The 16,760-nt window shown below is 40.9% G+C and overlaps 4 protein-coding genes across 5 annotated transcripts in view; 3 read left to right on the forward strand and 1 right to left on the reverse strand.

Annotated features, from left to right (window-relative positions):
- Positions 1-16,760, reverse strand: part of LOC135351292 (integrator complex subunit 1-like) — a 62,107-nt gene that overhangs the window by 28,409 nt on the left and 16,938 nt on the right. The gene's annotated exons all lie outside the window — the stretch shown is intronic.
- LOC135351387 (mucin-2-like) lies at positions 226-1,888 on the forward strand. Its single transcript, XM_064550372.1, has 4 exons — positions 226-365; positions 420-1,001; positions 1,051-1,221; positions 1,350-1,888. Exons 1-4 carry the CDS (start codon positions 293-295, stop codon positions 1,886-1,888), a joined length of 1,365 nt encoding a protein of 454 aa, XP_064406442.1. The 5' UTR covers positions 226-292.
- LOC135351298 (uncharacterized) lies at positions 4,546-7,125 on the forward strand. 2 transcript variants are annotated; one of them, XM_064550269.1, is made up of 4 exons: positions 4,561-4,618; positions 5,090-5,161; positions 5,227-5,826; positions 5,876-7,125. In XM_064550269.1, the coding sequence occupies exons 1-4, from the start codon at positions 4,570-4,572 to the stop codon at positions 6,616-6,618; spliced, it is 1,464 nt and encodes a 487-aa protein (XP_064406339.1). In that variant the 5' UTR covers positions 4,561-4,569; the 3' UTR covers positions 6,619-7,125. The 2 variants fall into 2 exon arrangements, with proteins under 2 accessions (XP_064406340.1, XP_064406339.1); XM_064550270.1 differs by lacking the exon at positions 5,090-5,161 and having other exon boundaries at positions 4,546-4,618.
- LOC135351303 (uncharacterized) lies at positions 9,872-11,356 on the forward strand. Its single transcript, XM_064550279.1, has 2 exons — positions 9,872-9,964; positions 10,332-11,356. Exons 1-2 carry the CDS (start codon positions 9,916-9,918, stop codon positions 10,946-10,948), a joined length of 666 nt encoding a protein of 221 aa, XP_064406349.1. The 5' UTR covers positions 9,872-9,915; the 3' UTR covers positions 10,949-11,356.

Below are 16,760 nucleotides of genomic sequence, written 5' to 3' on the forward strand. Positions count from 1 at the left end.
TTGCGTCCCTCACCACCGAATTACCCCTACACGGTGTACCCAACACCACATTCAGTGTAAGCAGACAAGCCGTGGTCTACATGGCAGTATATATCAGATGCATAAGTTCTGTTGCTATAGTTCTACTCTACCCAGTAATGAACTATTATTATACAGTTCAATAAGCAGAGACTTTTCCCTAGAGATAATAACACATTTTGGTTTCCGAGAAATGAACTGAAACAACACGTGTAGGACTTCCCCAAGCCTTATTGGCGTGACCGTACAAGCTGCCATTATTCTTACTACAAGTATGTACAAGCTTCTTCTAGCACTACATGTACATCATTTATACTTACTGGCTTTGCTCTACTGTCAGACTAATGGTAGGTGGACTAAAACTGTTTCAGTGTGCATTGTTAAATATGGTTCCTTTAAAGCTCAGCAATGTCTTCGTGCAACCAATGGTAACAGGGATCTACCAAACTTTGTCAGACCAGGAGGTGTGGGACAGCCACGGTTTCAGGTCAACCCAATCCAAGCCATCATTGCTAGCTACAGGTTTGACTGTTGTGGAGTGGTGACTGAGTGGAGAGCTATTGTGCACAACAGTGGCTTTATAAACTTTGAGGAGCAACCTTATACCATCTCCTTCCAAGTGTGGAGACCCAACTCCCCCTCACCCATGGACACTGATGGCTGCTACACTATGCAAGGTACTAACTATTTCCCATCCATTCCACTGGCTGATCCTGACACTGATGACAGAGGAATAGTGACTGGGGTACCACTAGAGAGTGAGAGGATTGAGGTTCAACCAGGAGATGTGGTCGGATTCTATCTAGAGAGTAGGGAAAATGGTAATGATGGTATCCAGTTTGCTGAAGATCGAAGGGATGAATCAGTTTGGTATGCTACTGGTGTTATCACTGATAGTGGTTTAACATGTCCACTTCCAGTCGGTCCAGGACAAACTCTCAGCTCTTTCACTAACTTAGCTCCACTCATCACTGCAACACTTTGTGAGTTGATGACAACATAATGGTACCTCCATATGATACAATTCTATAGCAAGTGTTGCCTGTCCTAGAACTCCAAGAACAACTGAAGCCACTGTAACTCCTACAACCACAGCTATAGCAACCCCAACCCTACACACCTCACCCACACCCTCAGGCATGACAACAGGTCCTACTACAGCTGACAATGTTGGACTTTATGTGGGAATAGCAGTACCAGTTGGTTTAGTAACAATTGCTGTAACAATTATATTGATTCTATTGTTGTTTTTTATATACAAGAAAAAAAAACACAAGCAATCAGGTAAAATACATTCTATTTTAAGACTATCAATTACATCATGTTCTCAGAAGTGGTTACCTACCAAGCTACCAATAGTGGACACTATGAAGACATCTACACTGCCCAAATAATTAGCTCTAGCAAAGAGGTCCCTTCAACTCAAGAGCCCCTCTATACTACCATCGAGGAATCAACTGACTCAAACAGCAACCTAACTCAGAGCAAAGCCTATGAGGATGTTATCACAACAGATGATGACTACTACGTGAATGAGGGAATGGGAGGGATAAATGAAGTAACCATGCAAACAAACGAAGCATACGGCACAACCAAGCAACCACAAATGGCCCAGTTAACCTACGACTATATTGATCCCTCAGCTGTATCACATGATCCACCCACGATATCGAACCAGGCCTATGGTACCACTAAAGATAGTGGGACAGCAGAAGTGGCAATGGATAAGATAAGAAATGAAGCCTACGTTGGAGTGAGACAGTTGAGTTCTGACAATGACCCCTCAATACCCACCACAGAGAATGAGGCATACACTAGTGTGGCTGCTAACACTGATCCTGAAGATGCTTATGACTATGTTAGACCATAAATATTCGGTAAATATAGCATGTATCGAACATAGTCGGTATTCCAAAAATCACAGCACTAGCCTTCAATTACAGTACAGTATGAACCAAGGAACATATAGATCAGCTGCTGCTATACGTTTTTGACATGTAAACTAACTACTTTGTTATTTGACACGTACTATAACTCAACCTACCGTATAGAAACTGGATTATTAGCGCATGCGCTTTGGGGGTCAATAGCAGAGCTCTATACACTTATATTCAAGAATACGCCTATAAAGCAGTAATTTCGAGCCCAACCCAGCAACCGGATGTTTCTGTGATGAGAACTGACTCGCAAGCTGGCTAGAAAGTGAGCAAGCAAGGCAAGCAGGCAACCCTATAACTGGATCTATATCAAACTATTATGTTACAGTTCATTTTACAGTTCATTTATTATAAAAACATTCATATTGACCAGGAACTTGGAATAAAAGGACCTCATCCATGTCTCACATTCTCTCAGCATGATCAGACAAGGTAACAGCATGCCCAGAGAGTATTTCCAGATGGATATCACCAGCTATATTAGCTATCCTGCACTGTACAAGCTAACTAGCTCATAATTAGATTTCTAATAACCTTCGCACAAGCTCTTCATTCGAGTATAAAAAGCATGCGCTTAAAATAAAGATGCGCTTATGTCGAGTAAGCGCTAATAATCCAGTTTCTAACGGTTTATGTAATAATTTATGCATAGCATGCAATGTAAATAATGTATGTCATCATCTATTGTGAGGTGGGACTCAGATAACTACCATACGTATTACTACAACGTTTAGTAAGCATCAATCAATATGCGTACTTTGATAAGCGCTAATGGCGACTTCAAGATAGTGAAAACATACACCGGTACCCAGTATGACATCACGATCCTTACCAGTTCACACAACGTTAGATGATCGCGAAGTCTGATAATTTGGCTCATAATTTGCTTCACTCGTAAAACATTGTAGTCACACTGATAACTTATTGTGCCTCATAATTGTGTATGTTGAAGGTGGTGGCTAATAAGAATGATACTCAATGCCAAAACAAGGAGTAAAATTGCAGGAACAATTATTTACCGTATATGCTTGATCAGGAGCCGCGGCTACTAAATGTTTCATTTTGCTAGCAAGGGAGGCTACTACTTGAGTGCGGCCTTTATACAAGAGCGGCCTCTGATCGAGCATATATACGATACAAAGACTATTTTAAATCAGACCAAACATAATGGTGCATGCACTCGTATGATCATAACTGCTATTTAACGTACTGACACATAATTAGAACACATTGGTACCGTATTATTAGAATATTTTGGTGGTGAAAACCTTTGCAAATGAGCAGAAAAATTGACCTTCTGCGATTTAACTATTGCATTCTGGCAAAGATCGTGTGTAAAATCAAAGACCAGTACTAATTTGGGTTTTTTGCAATTTTATTGTTGCGAATTGATCAACCCTCGCAAATTTCGCATATGTTTTGATACTCGCAAAACATTCTAGTAATCTGTATATACAAATTAATTTTGTGAGACTTTGTAAGCTTCAACTTTTAGGCCTGCCATAACGGTTTGTGATTATCAATCGAATATATATACTAAACTATAAGAATTGATTAACAAATCTTGTTGGTCGATCTCTACAAACAAAGTTTCTTCGTTCTCAAAAACCGTACAGTAGCCTATTTCTATTACATTTCCCCGTCAAAGCATGATTGCTGGAGTGTGTCAATAGTATAGAAATGCCATATCAAATAATATCAACATATGCCCTAAAGTTAGTTAGCGACAATGAGAGAAGCAAGGCAAGTGTTTGCAGCTGAGCACTGTCCAAAGACACGAAAGCGTTTGTATCCACTCTTGATTGCATATATGACATGATACAATGACCGTGTACAATAAAGGAGTTATACAGCATTGCATAATTTATTTGCAAGGTTTTTAACTAAGATGTATAATTATACCGTATAGCGGGTTAACTTCTGGGGTCAAAACATTCATGGTTGAGCAATATTTAGTCAGTCCGTGGGTTATAATTTCCTGGCTGTGTGTGCACTGTAAAGGTGACCTTCATTCGTGAGTAAAATATTCCTGCTCAGAGTTTCAACCACAAAGACCACGAAACAGTTGCGTCCCTCAACACCGAAAATTACTCAATATACAGTGTACTCAACTAACCAACACCATGCATATACAGTGTAAGCAAACATGCAAAAGGGAATGGTTCCATGGTCCACGTGGTATCAGATACTTCTATGTATCTGAACTATAGTTCTGTTGCTATAGTGCCATTCTTCCCAGTAAATGAACTACCATATTACAGCGTGACATTTTCACGGGGCTTAATTTTCGCTTTTTTTTCATGGGTTAGCAATCTTACAAAAATTAATTAATACCACGAACATAGAATTATCTGCTATAACAAGTTTAAAGGCGTGGTTTCCGGTAAACTGTCAACCAACGAAAATTATTCAACAAATTGCCTCGAAAATTTCGCGCTATTAAACTTGATCTCATACACAGTTCAATATAAGCAGAGACTTTTCCCCGGAGACAATCAGGGTACCGAGATATGCAAACAACACATAATCAGGTGTAGGACTTCCTGTGTAGGACTTCCTTAAGCCTTAACTGGCGTGACTGCATGTACAAGCTGCCATTATTTTCACTACAAGTATGTACAAGCTTGCTCTCTTGATGCTCCTATACAGCCTAGGGGGAAAAGGTGAGTAAATTATACAAGAGTGCATAATTATCAATAACTAAGGTATATTTTAATGTGAGTCGTAAAAACATAAATCAAATTTTACCGCATGCTATAGATAGTTTTGGACGAGTAAATGGATTCTTAAGCATAGTAAAAGTGTGGCTACTCAGAATGAACATGAAGACTGACTAATACGTCAAACACCATGCAGGCCTAACAAATGTCTATTAGTGTTGAGTTTGACCTTCATAAAGTTGTCATAACGTTGTCACACTTTACTGAAATTCAACGTTTCATACCTTTGGTTAAAAAGCGCTTCTATCTATATACTGTAGAGCTGGTAAGCTCCAACCAGCTAAAAGTTAGCATTTTCCACGTAGAAGTCCCAGGCATTAAGTCCACCACATAAAGCATAAATGAAGCCATGATTGACCACATAACTTCCGGGGTCAAACTCAACGCAAATAGACTTTAACAAACCTATTATAGGGATAGGAGAGTTGTTGAATAAGATGCAATACATCATTTGCTTACCGGCTTTGCTCTACTGTCAGACTAATGGTAGGTGGACTAAAACTGTGTCAGTGTGTATTGTTTAATATGATGTGGGATGGTTCCTTTTAAAGCTCAGCAATGTCTTCGTGCAACTAATGGTGAAAGGGATCTACCAAACTTGATCAGGCCAGGAGGTAATAGCGTGCCACGGTTTGAGGTCAACCCAATCCAAGCTATCATCACCAGCTACAGGTTTGACTGCTATGGAGTGGTCACCGAGTGGAGAGCAATTGTGCAGGGAAGTGGTAGTTCCTTCGTTGATACTTACACTATGTCCTTCCAAGTGTGGAGACCCAACTCTCCCTCACCCGTGGACACTGATGGCTGCTACACTATGCAAGGCACTAACCATTTCCCATCCATTCCACTGTCTGATCCTAACACTGCTGACATAGGAATAGTGACTGGGATACCACCAGAGAGTGAGAGGATTGAGGTCCAACCAGGAGATGTGGTCGGGTTTTATCTGGAGAATAGTAGAGCTAATACTCGTGATGGTATCCAGTTTGCTAGAGATATTAACAACACAAGTCCGTACACTGACGAGAGAGTTTGGTTTGCTACTGGTTCACTGACTCCTCGCCCTGAGGCAACTTGCATGTATCCTGTCGGCTCATCTGGTCTACTCAGGTCCTCCACTAACCTAGCTCCACTCATCACAGTAACTGTTTGTAAGTTTATTACAACATGATAAACCTTCCAGTTATTACACCCTTATAGTAAACACGAGCTGCGTAACAACTGCAAGGACAACTGATGCCACTGTAACCTCTACAACCACAGCTATAGTACCACCAACCATACACACCTCACCCACACCCTCACAAGCCACTGACACGACAACAGACGGTAACTCAGGTCCTATTACAGCAGCTGACGATATTGGACTCTATGTGGGAATAGCAGTACCAGTTGGTTTAGTAACAATTGCTGTAACAATAATATTGATTCTATTGTGGTTTGTCATACACAAGAGAAGAGCCAAACAACACAAGCAATCAATAATTAGCTCTGGAAAAGAGGTCCCTTCAACTCAAGAGCCCCTCTATACTACCATCAAGAAATCAACTGACTCAAACAGCAACCTAACTCAGAGCAAAGCCTATAGGAATACAACCGATAATGACTACTACGTGAACGAGGGAATGGGAGGGATAAATGAAGTAACCATGGAAACAAACGAAGCATACGGCACAACCAAGCAACCACAGATGGCCCAGCTAACCTACGACTATATTGCCAATCCTTTAGCTGTATCACATGATCCACCCACGATACAAAACCAGGCCTATGGTACCACTGCAGAAGTGGCAATGGATAAGATAAGAAATGAAACCTACGTTGGAGTGAGACAGTCAAGTTCTGACAATGACCCCTCAATACCCACCACAGAGAATGAGGCATACACTAGTGTGACTGCTAACACCAAGCCTGAAGATGCTTATGACTATGTTAAACCATAAATTAACTTTTACGGATGTAACGTGTATCGAAAATTGTCGGTACCCGCAGATTTAATTAATGAACCAAGGAACATAATTATAGATTAACTGCTGTTATTTTCATGTACTATAACTCAACCTACATGTAATAATTCGTATAGCATGCGATGTAAATAACGTATGGAATGTAAGCCAGTCAGATTAACTACCGTACGTATATTACTACAATGTTTAGTGAGAATCAATATGTGTGTATACCGTAAAGCGGGTAATTTCCGAGGGTCAAAACATTCATGGTTGAGCAATATTTAGTCAGTCCGTGGGTTAATGTCCTGGCTGTGTGTGCATGGTAAAGGTGACCTTCATTCGTGAGTAAACTATTCCTGATCAGAGTTTCAACCACGAAGCCCACGTGATTACCCCCTATACAGTGTATACCCAGCACCACATTCAGTGTAAGTAGATTGCAAAGTGAATGGAAACTGTGGTCCACGTGACAGTATCAGATGCAAACCCCTTCTTTTTAATAACATGTTCTATGGGATGCTAGCTAGGTTTGTATGTGGGGGGGGGGGTCTGATATCAAGAGTCAACATCAAATACCATGCATGCATCCGGATTACTAGTTTATACTGCGTGTCTATCACTATTGCATTCGGTCTGCAGGGAATACACTGAGCTCACACTCACATGTCTGCATTCCTCATTGTTACCTAGGTGACGAAGTGTGGCTGAGCGATCCGGATGGGGAATTCAACTCGCCAATAAAAATCTCGTGATAGTGGCAGCAGACTCTGGTAAGCCAATTGCATAATTATAATACAGGCATGAATCTTCTTAATAACCACTAAAAGTGTGTTTATATCAACTGTATAGTGACATTGAGTTACTTTTGTCTATAGGTTTCACGCCAATGGTGAAGTTGCTTCGTGACTTCTTTCATACCGATCTAGTGGCTAGAGAGAACAGGAGACGAGTGACAGACAGCTCTACCAACTAACAAAGGGAACACGCAGAGTGTCCGACAAGCAATGCCAAGCTCCTCTTTGCTAACAAGACAGAGAGTGACATTTGATGAAAGGATGAAATGCGACAGAATTTGTAGAACAGCAGCTGACAATGTTGGACTCTATATACTACCATCGAGGAATCAACTGTTGTCTAACATAATCATAAACATCTTCAAGATTAGTGTATGTAATCTTTGTACGTATATATAGCAGTGTATCGAAACATTTCGGAACCCAAAACATCACATCAATTAACTACGTACCTTGACACATGTAACCTATACATAGCATGCACTGTAATATAATTAGGGCATGTGAAGCTGAAGCAGCATATAACCTATCAGTACATTTAATTCCTCTATAGCTCCACTTATCTCGTTAAGTACGTAATGACATATCAAACAAAAAGATCAGAAACTACGTAGCTTATATTGCAGGAAGACTGTATACACAAGTTCAAGCCACACACCCTAACACCCACACCCCCACCTCTCAACGTCTCTACCCATTGTTACTACTGACACAAATCCTGTTCGTACAGCAGAGACTACCAAAATGTCAGCACTGATACTGACGGTATAGTGCAGTGCGCTTCATTGATCATCGGGTGTGACTAAAGCAACATCTCGGTCAGGTGTGTTAAACACTAAACAGCTGTATTGCTGCCTATTTTATAGACAGATGTCTGCAGTAGAGCCCCAGTAGGGTATTATCACTGCATTGGTAGTTCATGGTGTAGGATAAATTATCAGTTCATTGGTGTTAATTTTAACAATTTTAAAAACTTTTTGTTCAAGAGTGTACCCCTACACTCTTTGTTCCCCATATATATGGGAGACAAAGAGCGGCCCTACACTCTTTGGTCCCCATATATATGGGAGACAAAGAGCGGCCCTACACTCTTTGGTCCCCATATATATGGGAGACAAAGAGCGGCCCTACACTCTTTGGTCCCCATATATATGGGAGACAAAGAGCGGCCCTACACTCTTTGGTCCCCATATATATGGGAGACAAAGAGCGGCCCTACACTCTTTGTTTCTCATATCGTATAGGAACCAAATAGTGTACCCCTACACTCTTTGCTCCCCATGTACTTGGGGAATGATATGGTAAGAGTGTACTTTTATCCTCACCCTAATTTATATAAACTGCACCTCTTATCTTAATTAAATCATATTGTATTCAGTTGCTAAGAATCAAGAAGTGAAAATGGACCCAATAACAGACGAGAATAAATCATATGGCCAGCTGGGGGAAGAAGCTATGTCACCTGACTGTCATTCTTATGACTACATGGACGAGACAGACTTGACTACTGCAGCCACAGAGACAAGCCAAACGAAATGGGGAATGATAAGAAACGAAGCTTATGCTGTGACCAGAGAGACAGTCACAGATGTAGAGGATGTGGACAATTTTAAGTATAGAAATATCTAACATGTGATCTGTACAATGACAACAATACAAGACAGTTTTTGCATACATACGTATACAGAAATAATCATACGTACACTGTATCTAATATATGCTTGCCAAGTGACAGACTGAATACACTGATAGATAGGGTGCACGGAGGTAATGAAAACTGCTTGCTTATTGTAAACAGTGACATAATTATAGTTAGAGTTAACGTTGAAATACAACGGCTTACAGGTATTGAGGTATATTGCATAAGGGTCTACAATGGTCGTGTAAATAGGCTGCATCAGATATGCAGTAGATTCTCGTTGATCCGGTCACCCTTGAGACAGTGCAGCTTGGCTGGAATAGTGAGTTGGCTGTAGGCTAAAAAAACCACCGTACCTCGAATCTAATGACTAATTTTGCGGTTCTGTTTCGAGGATAACGAATCATTCTGCTCTCAATTTTATCTGCCAAACCCATACCTATAACATCATATCTGGCCATAAAAAAACGTATAATTGAAAACCTAGTTTGGGGCAGCCAGCACTGGCCAGTATACGGAATAGCGGAGTGGCCGTACTTTAGGGTGAGTTTTGTTGCAGTAAACATCTAGCTAGCAATATGTGCCAAACCAAATAACCGGTATATCGAGGTAGCCGTACTTCAGAGAGCCGGAATAGCGAGAGTTGCTAGTGCCACCACACTCACCAAATTGAGCATTATTTACGTTTACAATACCAATACGGTGCAAATGTTAAATAGAAACCTTTTGATTAGACGCCATAAATGAAAATATTAAGTTTGGTATCCGAGGAATGAAAGCTCATGCAGGATTTTCCCAAACCGTAATAGGCATAAACCTGTACAAGCCATTCGGTACTCACAATTTTTAATACACAGTATGTACAAGCTTGCTCTCTTGATGCTCCTATATAACCTAGGTGGAAAAGGTGAGTAAATTATACTAGAGTGCAAAATTATCAATAACTAAGGTATATTTTAATGTAAGAATTACTTAGTAAAAAAACATAAATGAAATTTATAAGAGATAGTTTTGGATAAGAAAATGGATTCCATCATTTATTTACGCATAGTAAAAGTGTTGCTACTCAGAATAAACATGAAGACTGCCAAATATGAAGACTGACTAATACGTTAAAGATAGTCAAACACCAGGCGTTAACTAACAAACATACTAGGGAAGGAGAGTTGTTGAATAAGATGCAATACTTACTGGCTTTGCTCTATACTGTCAGACTAATTAATGTTTCAGTGTGCATTGCTAAATATGATGTGTGATGGTTCCTTAATTTATAGCTCAGCAATGTCTTCGTGCAACTAATGGTGACAGGGATCTACCAAATTTTGTCAGACCAGGAGCTGGGGCAAACCCACGGTTTGAGGTCAACCCAATCCAAGCCATCATTACTAGCTACAGGTTCAACTGCTGTGGAGTGGTCACCGAGTGGAGAGCTATTGTGCACAATAGCAATTTCAATGCTCAGCAATCTTACACCATCTCCTTCCAAGTGTGGAGACCCAACTCCCCCTCACCCGTGGACACTGATGGCTGCTACACTATGCAAGGCACTAACCATTTCTCACCCATTCCACTGGCTGATCCTGACACAGCTGACAGAGGAATAGTGACTGGTGTACCACTAGAGAGTGAGAGGATTGAGGTCCAACCAGGAGATTTGGTCGGGTTCTATCTGGAGAGTAGTAGAAACGATGATGATGGTATCCAGTTTCCGGAAGATAGAGGCAACCCAAGTCCGTACACTGATGAGACAGTTTGGTTTGCTACTGGTTCACTGACTCCTCGTCCTGAGGCAACTTGCATGTATCCTGTCGGCTCATCTGGTCTACTCAGTTTCTCCACTAATCTAGCTCCACTCGTCACAGTAACAGTTTGTGAGTTTATTAGAACATAATATTATTTATGATTATACCCCTTTAGTAAACACGGGCTGCCCTATAACAACTGGAAGGACAACTGAAGCCACTGTAACTCCTACAACCACAGTTATAGCACTCCCAACCCTACACACCTCACCCACACCCTCACAAGCCCCTGACACGACACAAGACGGGAACTCAGGTCCTACTGAAGCCACTGTAACCTCTACAACCACAACTATAGCACCCTCAACCCTACATACCTCACCCACACCCTCACAAGCCCCTGACATGACAACAGACGGTAACTCAGGTTCTACTACAGCAGCTGACAATGTTAGACTCTATGTGGGAATAGCAGTAGCAGTTGGTTTAGTAATGATTGCTGATATTGTTGTTCGTTATTCACAAGAGAAGAGCTAAAAAACACAAGCAATCAGGTAAGGTACATTGTATTTGAGTGTCAATTAAAAACACGCATACATAGTATGTTTTCATTATTTCAGAAGTGGTTACCTACCAAGCTACCAATAGTGAGCACAACGAAGACATCAACACTGCCCCGATAATTGGCTCTAGCAAAGAGATCCCTTCAACTCAAGAGCCCCTCTATACTACCATCGAGGAATCAACTGACTCAAACAGCAACCTAACTGAGACAACAATAGATGCCCAGGGCTACTACAGGAACGTGGGAATGGACACCATGAAAACAAACGAAGCATACGACACAACCAAGCAACCACAAATGGCCCAGTTAACCTACGACTATATCGTCAATCCTTTAGCTGTATCACATGATCCACCCACGATACTGCTGAACCAGGCCTATGGTACCAATAAAGAAAGTGTCATTGCAACTGACGCTAGCAATTTGAGTGGGACAGGAGAAGTGGAAATGATAAGAAATGAAGCCTACGTTGGAGTAAGACAGTTGAGTTCTGACAATGACCCCTCAATACTCACCACTGAGAATGAGGCATACACTAGTGTGACTGCTAACACTGAGCTTGAAGATGACTATGTTGTTAGAACTTAAATTATAATTAAGATTCTTTTTTCGTAAGTAGTGTGTATCGAAAATTGTCAGTATACCCCAATTACAGCAGTAGCCTTCAATAACAGTATATGAAGAACAGTATAGGAACCACAGATTAACACACGTATACCGTATAACTTTACACAGTATGTGATGTGAAATATGATATGTGAACCAGATGTGGAACTTAGATTATATATATATACTACACAACGTTTAAATACCTGTATCGGTACCCAGTGACATTACGACGCTTGCCAGTTTGTATTTTCTACTGATTTGGCTCATTTGCGAAGGTTATTCACTTGTAAAACATTGTAGTAATACAGTAACACACTGATAAGTTATTGTGTCTCGATCATAATTACGTATGTCGAAGGTGGTGGCTAATAATGTTGATACTCAATGCAATTAAAACAAAACGACAAAGTTAGATAGGAGCAGCGTTTAATATTGCAGAAACAGTTATACAAAGTGAAAGACTGTTATATTGGACCAAATTTAGGCATCTTCCGTAATGGTACACTCGTATGATCATGACTGCTATAACACTGACACGTGCATAATTATGACTACATGCACTAGGAGCTTTGATTATAAAGAACACATTGGTATACACAATAATTGTGAGATTTTCAATTTGTAAGCATGCCATAACCTTTTGTAAGCAGCGGGTACAATGAAGACATCAACACTGCCCCGATTATTACTCACATCAAAGCCAATGGGGCACAACAGATGGCGACTACTACGTGAACGAGGGAATGGGAGGGATAAATGCATGAAAACAAACGAAGCATACGGCACAACCAAGCAACCACAAATGGCTAAGTTAACCTACGACTATATTACCAATCCTTCAGCTGTATCACATGATCTACCCACGATACTAAACCCGGCTTACAGTGATGTTACCACTACTAAAGATAGTGTCATAGCAAATGACGCTAACAAGTAGTGGGACAGGCAATGAGAGGATAAAAAATGAAGCCTACATTGGAGTAAGACAGTCGAGTTCTGACAATGACCCCTCAATACCCACCACAGAGAATGACACGTACTAGTGTGACTGCTAACACAGAGCCATAATTATGGAGCCTTGACTAATCGAGCACAGAACACATCATACGTACACTATGGTACATGTATATACACACTTGTGATACTTTATTTTATATCCTATGATTAGACTTTTGTGACACCAATTTTGGTGTAAATTAATGACAATATCCAACACATAGTGCAATTAGTGATAATAAACATGAAGTATATCAGTAACTGTGCATTGTCAAAGTGATCGACTCCTGCTACTGATATAGCTAGTACAAAGGCACAGGAGATTTGTTGAATAAGATGCACTATATCATCTGCTTACTGGCTTTGCTCTACTGTCAGACTAATGGTAGGTGCATGGACTAAAACTGTGTCAGTGTGTATTTTTTAATACGGTTCTTTATAGCTCAGCAATGTCTTCGTGCAACTAATGGTGACAGGGATCTACCAAACTTTGTCAGACCAGGAGGTAGTGGCGTGCCACGGTTTGAAAAAAATCCAATCCAAGCCATCATCACTAGCTACAGGTTTGACTGCTGTGGAGTGGTGACTGAGTGGAGAGCCTTTGTGCTTGGCAGTGATGGTGCGTACTATAGAGATCAACCTTACACCGTGTCCTTCCAAGTGTGGAGACCCAACTCCCCCTCACCCGTGGACACCAATGGCTGCTACACTATGCAAGGCACTAACTATTTCTCACCAATCTCATTGGCTGATAATCTAAGTGCGGATAGAGGAATAGTGACTGGGGTACCACTAGAGAGTGAGAGAATTGAGGTCCAACCAGGAGATGTGGTCGGATTCTATCTGGAGAGTAGTAGATTAACTAGTGATGGTATCCAGTTTGCTGGACATTTTGACAACCCAAGTCCGTACATTGATGAAACAGTTTGGTTTGCTACTGATTCACTGACTCCTTACCCTGAGGCAACTTGCATGTATCCTATCGGAACATCTGGTCTACTCAGTTCCTCCACTAGCCTAGCTCCACTCATCACAGCAGCAGTTTGTGAGTTTATTAGAACAAACAAATGTTAAGGAATTTATACCTTTTTATATAATTATAGCAGCTGCTGCCTGTCCTATAACTGGAAGGACAACTGAAGCCACTGTAACTCCTACAACCACAACTATAGCACCCCTAACTCTACACACCTCACCCACACCCTTACAAGCCCCTGACACGACACAAGACAGCAACCCAGGTCCTACTGAAGCCATTGTAACCTCTACAACCACAGCTATAGCACCACCATCCCTACACACCTCACCCTCAACATCAAAAGCCCCTGACACAACAAAATACGGCAACCCAGTTCCTACTGAAGCTACTGTACCCTCTACAACCACAACTATAGCACTCCCAACCCTACACCCCACACCCACACCCTTACAAGAAGCCCCTGGCATGACACAAGACAGCAACCCAGGTTCTACTGAAGTCACTGTAACCCCTACAACCACAACTATAGCACCCCCAACCCTACACACCTCACCCACACCCTCACAAGTCCCTGACACGACAACAGACGGCAACCCAGGTCCTACTACAGCAGCTGACAATGTTGGACTCTATGTGGGAATAGCAGTACCAGTTGGTTTAGTAATGATTGCTGTAACAATTATATTGATTCTATCGTTGTTTGTCATACACAAGAGAAGAGCTAAAAAACACAAGCAATCAGGTAAATACATTGTATTCGATAAAACACATATAATTATGTTTTATTATTTCAGAAGTGGTTACCCATCAAGCTACATATTACGAAAACATCAACACTACCCCGATAATTAGGTCTAGGACTACAACTCAAGAGCCCCTCTATACTACCGTCGAGGAATCAACCAGCAGCCTAACACAGAGCAACGACTATTGGAACATAACAAGAGATGTGCAGGGGAAAACCATGACAACAAACGAAGCATATGGCACAACCAAGCAACTACAAATGGCCCAGTTAACCTACGACTATATTGACAATCCTTCAGCTGTATCACATGATCCACACACGATACAGAACCAGGCCTATGGTGATGTCATAGTATTTGACGTTAGCAAGTTCAGTTGGACAGGAGAAGTGGGAATGATAAGAAATGAAGCATACGTTGGAGTGAGACAGTTAAGTTCTGACAATGACCCCTCAATACCCACCACAGAGAATGAGGCATACACTAGTGTGACTGCTGACACCGAGACTGAAGAAGGTTATGACTAAGTTAGACCTTCTATTTAAGATCCTTTCTTGTATGTATATATAGTGTGTCGAAGATTGTCGGTATCCCAATAAATCACAGCAGTAGTTTCCAATTACAATAGTATGAACCAAAAGGACAGCCCGAGGGATGAGGGACACATAACCATAGATACCAAATGCAAAATGTACTGACTATATAAGATAGATTAACTGCTTTGCTTTAACACATATCGTATAACTCAACCTATGTATTTTAGCATGCAATGTAAATACGACATGTGAATCAGATTGGGACTCAGATTAACTACCATTATATAGCGAGCATCAAAGACATGAGTACTTTGCAAGTGCTATTGGCGGTTTCGCAAATAAAAAACCTGAAAAACCTATACTGAGTATGACATTACAATACTTACCAGTTCGCAAAATTAAATAAAGTAACACACTGCTAATGTATTGTGCCTCATCATTACGTATGTCGGAAGGTGGTGGCTAATAATATTGATACTTGGTGCAATCATAAGCCAAAAGACCAAGAAAAACAAAAGCAGTATTTAATATTGCAGGAAAAAATTATAGGAACAACTAGAGTACTGAACTGCTAACCCTCGGCTGTTTTACATCTCACAACCAAGCAGGTAATGATACGGTAGGCACATGAACATGAAACGCTATGACAAGGCTTTGAAAACGGTAGCGGTGCATGCATAGTCATACATACACTATAGGCTAGGCTATAGGATCACAGCAGAGTCAGCAGAAAGAAGCCTATAAAAATTAATGTTATACAAATAAGGCACCTGACATGCACTCTGGTTCAGGTTGTTTTTCTTGTTCTCTCACTGCTGAACACGGTTCATTCCAAATAAGAAGCACTTCCTAGTGTGCAATAGCAAGTGTGAAGTAATACGGTTGATACTTTCGGGTGTGACCACTGTGTGTGAGCTGGAGCAGAGCTGGAGCAGTGAGAGACATCAGTTGAAAGAAAAGACCAAAGACAGCTTCAAAACAATAAAAGGTAGTAACACTTAGTAGAGCTTGTGAGAACGCTTCTTAAAGATACTGGAAAAAGACTACAAGTAAAAAAACGCTCAAATATACTGACTGCAACACTACAAGAAGAAGAATGAAGCTCTGTGATGGTGGAGTGGAGGTGTAGAGCGACTGGACCGACGTGATACTTTGAAAACTCAACAGAAAGTGTCAAGCGACTGCTAAAGTGTACTTGCTGCTTCCTGGCTCACCGCCAATGCCCAACCGGAAAAAAGCAATACAGAGCAACAGTGGGCATGGAAAGAATGAATATTGACTGAACAAACTGTGTTTTTACAGTGTCTTTGCCGTATCTTCTTGTCACTTTCACTAAAATTTCATTCCATCTTTTGAGAACTTCCTACAAAATATTTGTCACTTTTTGTGTAGAATATGCCGTCCACTTTCTATAGAAAATGCGTCCACTTCCTGTAGAATAAGCGTGCTTCCTGTATATTATGGTTCCATGCAATCTACTGTTTCAGCCAATCAGATCTATTACAGATGATATAATGTAGTCTAAGAAAT

The sequence above is a fragment of the Halichondria panicea genome, chromosome 17 (assembly GCF_963675165.1).
Source record: "Halichondria panicea chromosome 17, odHalPani1.1, whole genome shotgun sequence".
NCBI lineage: Eukaryota > Metazoa > Porifera > Demospongiae > Suberitida > Halichondriidae > Halichondria > Halichondria panicea.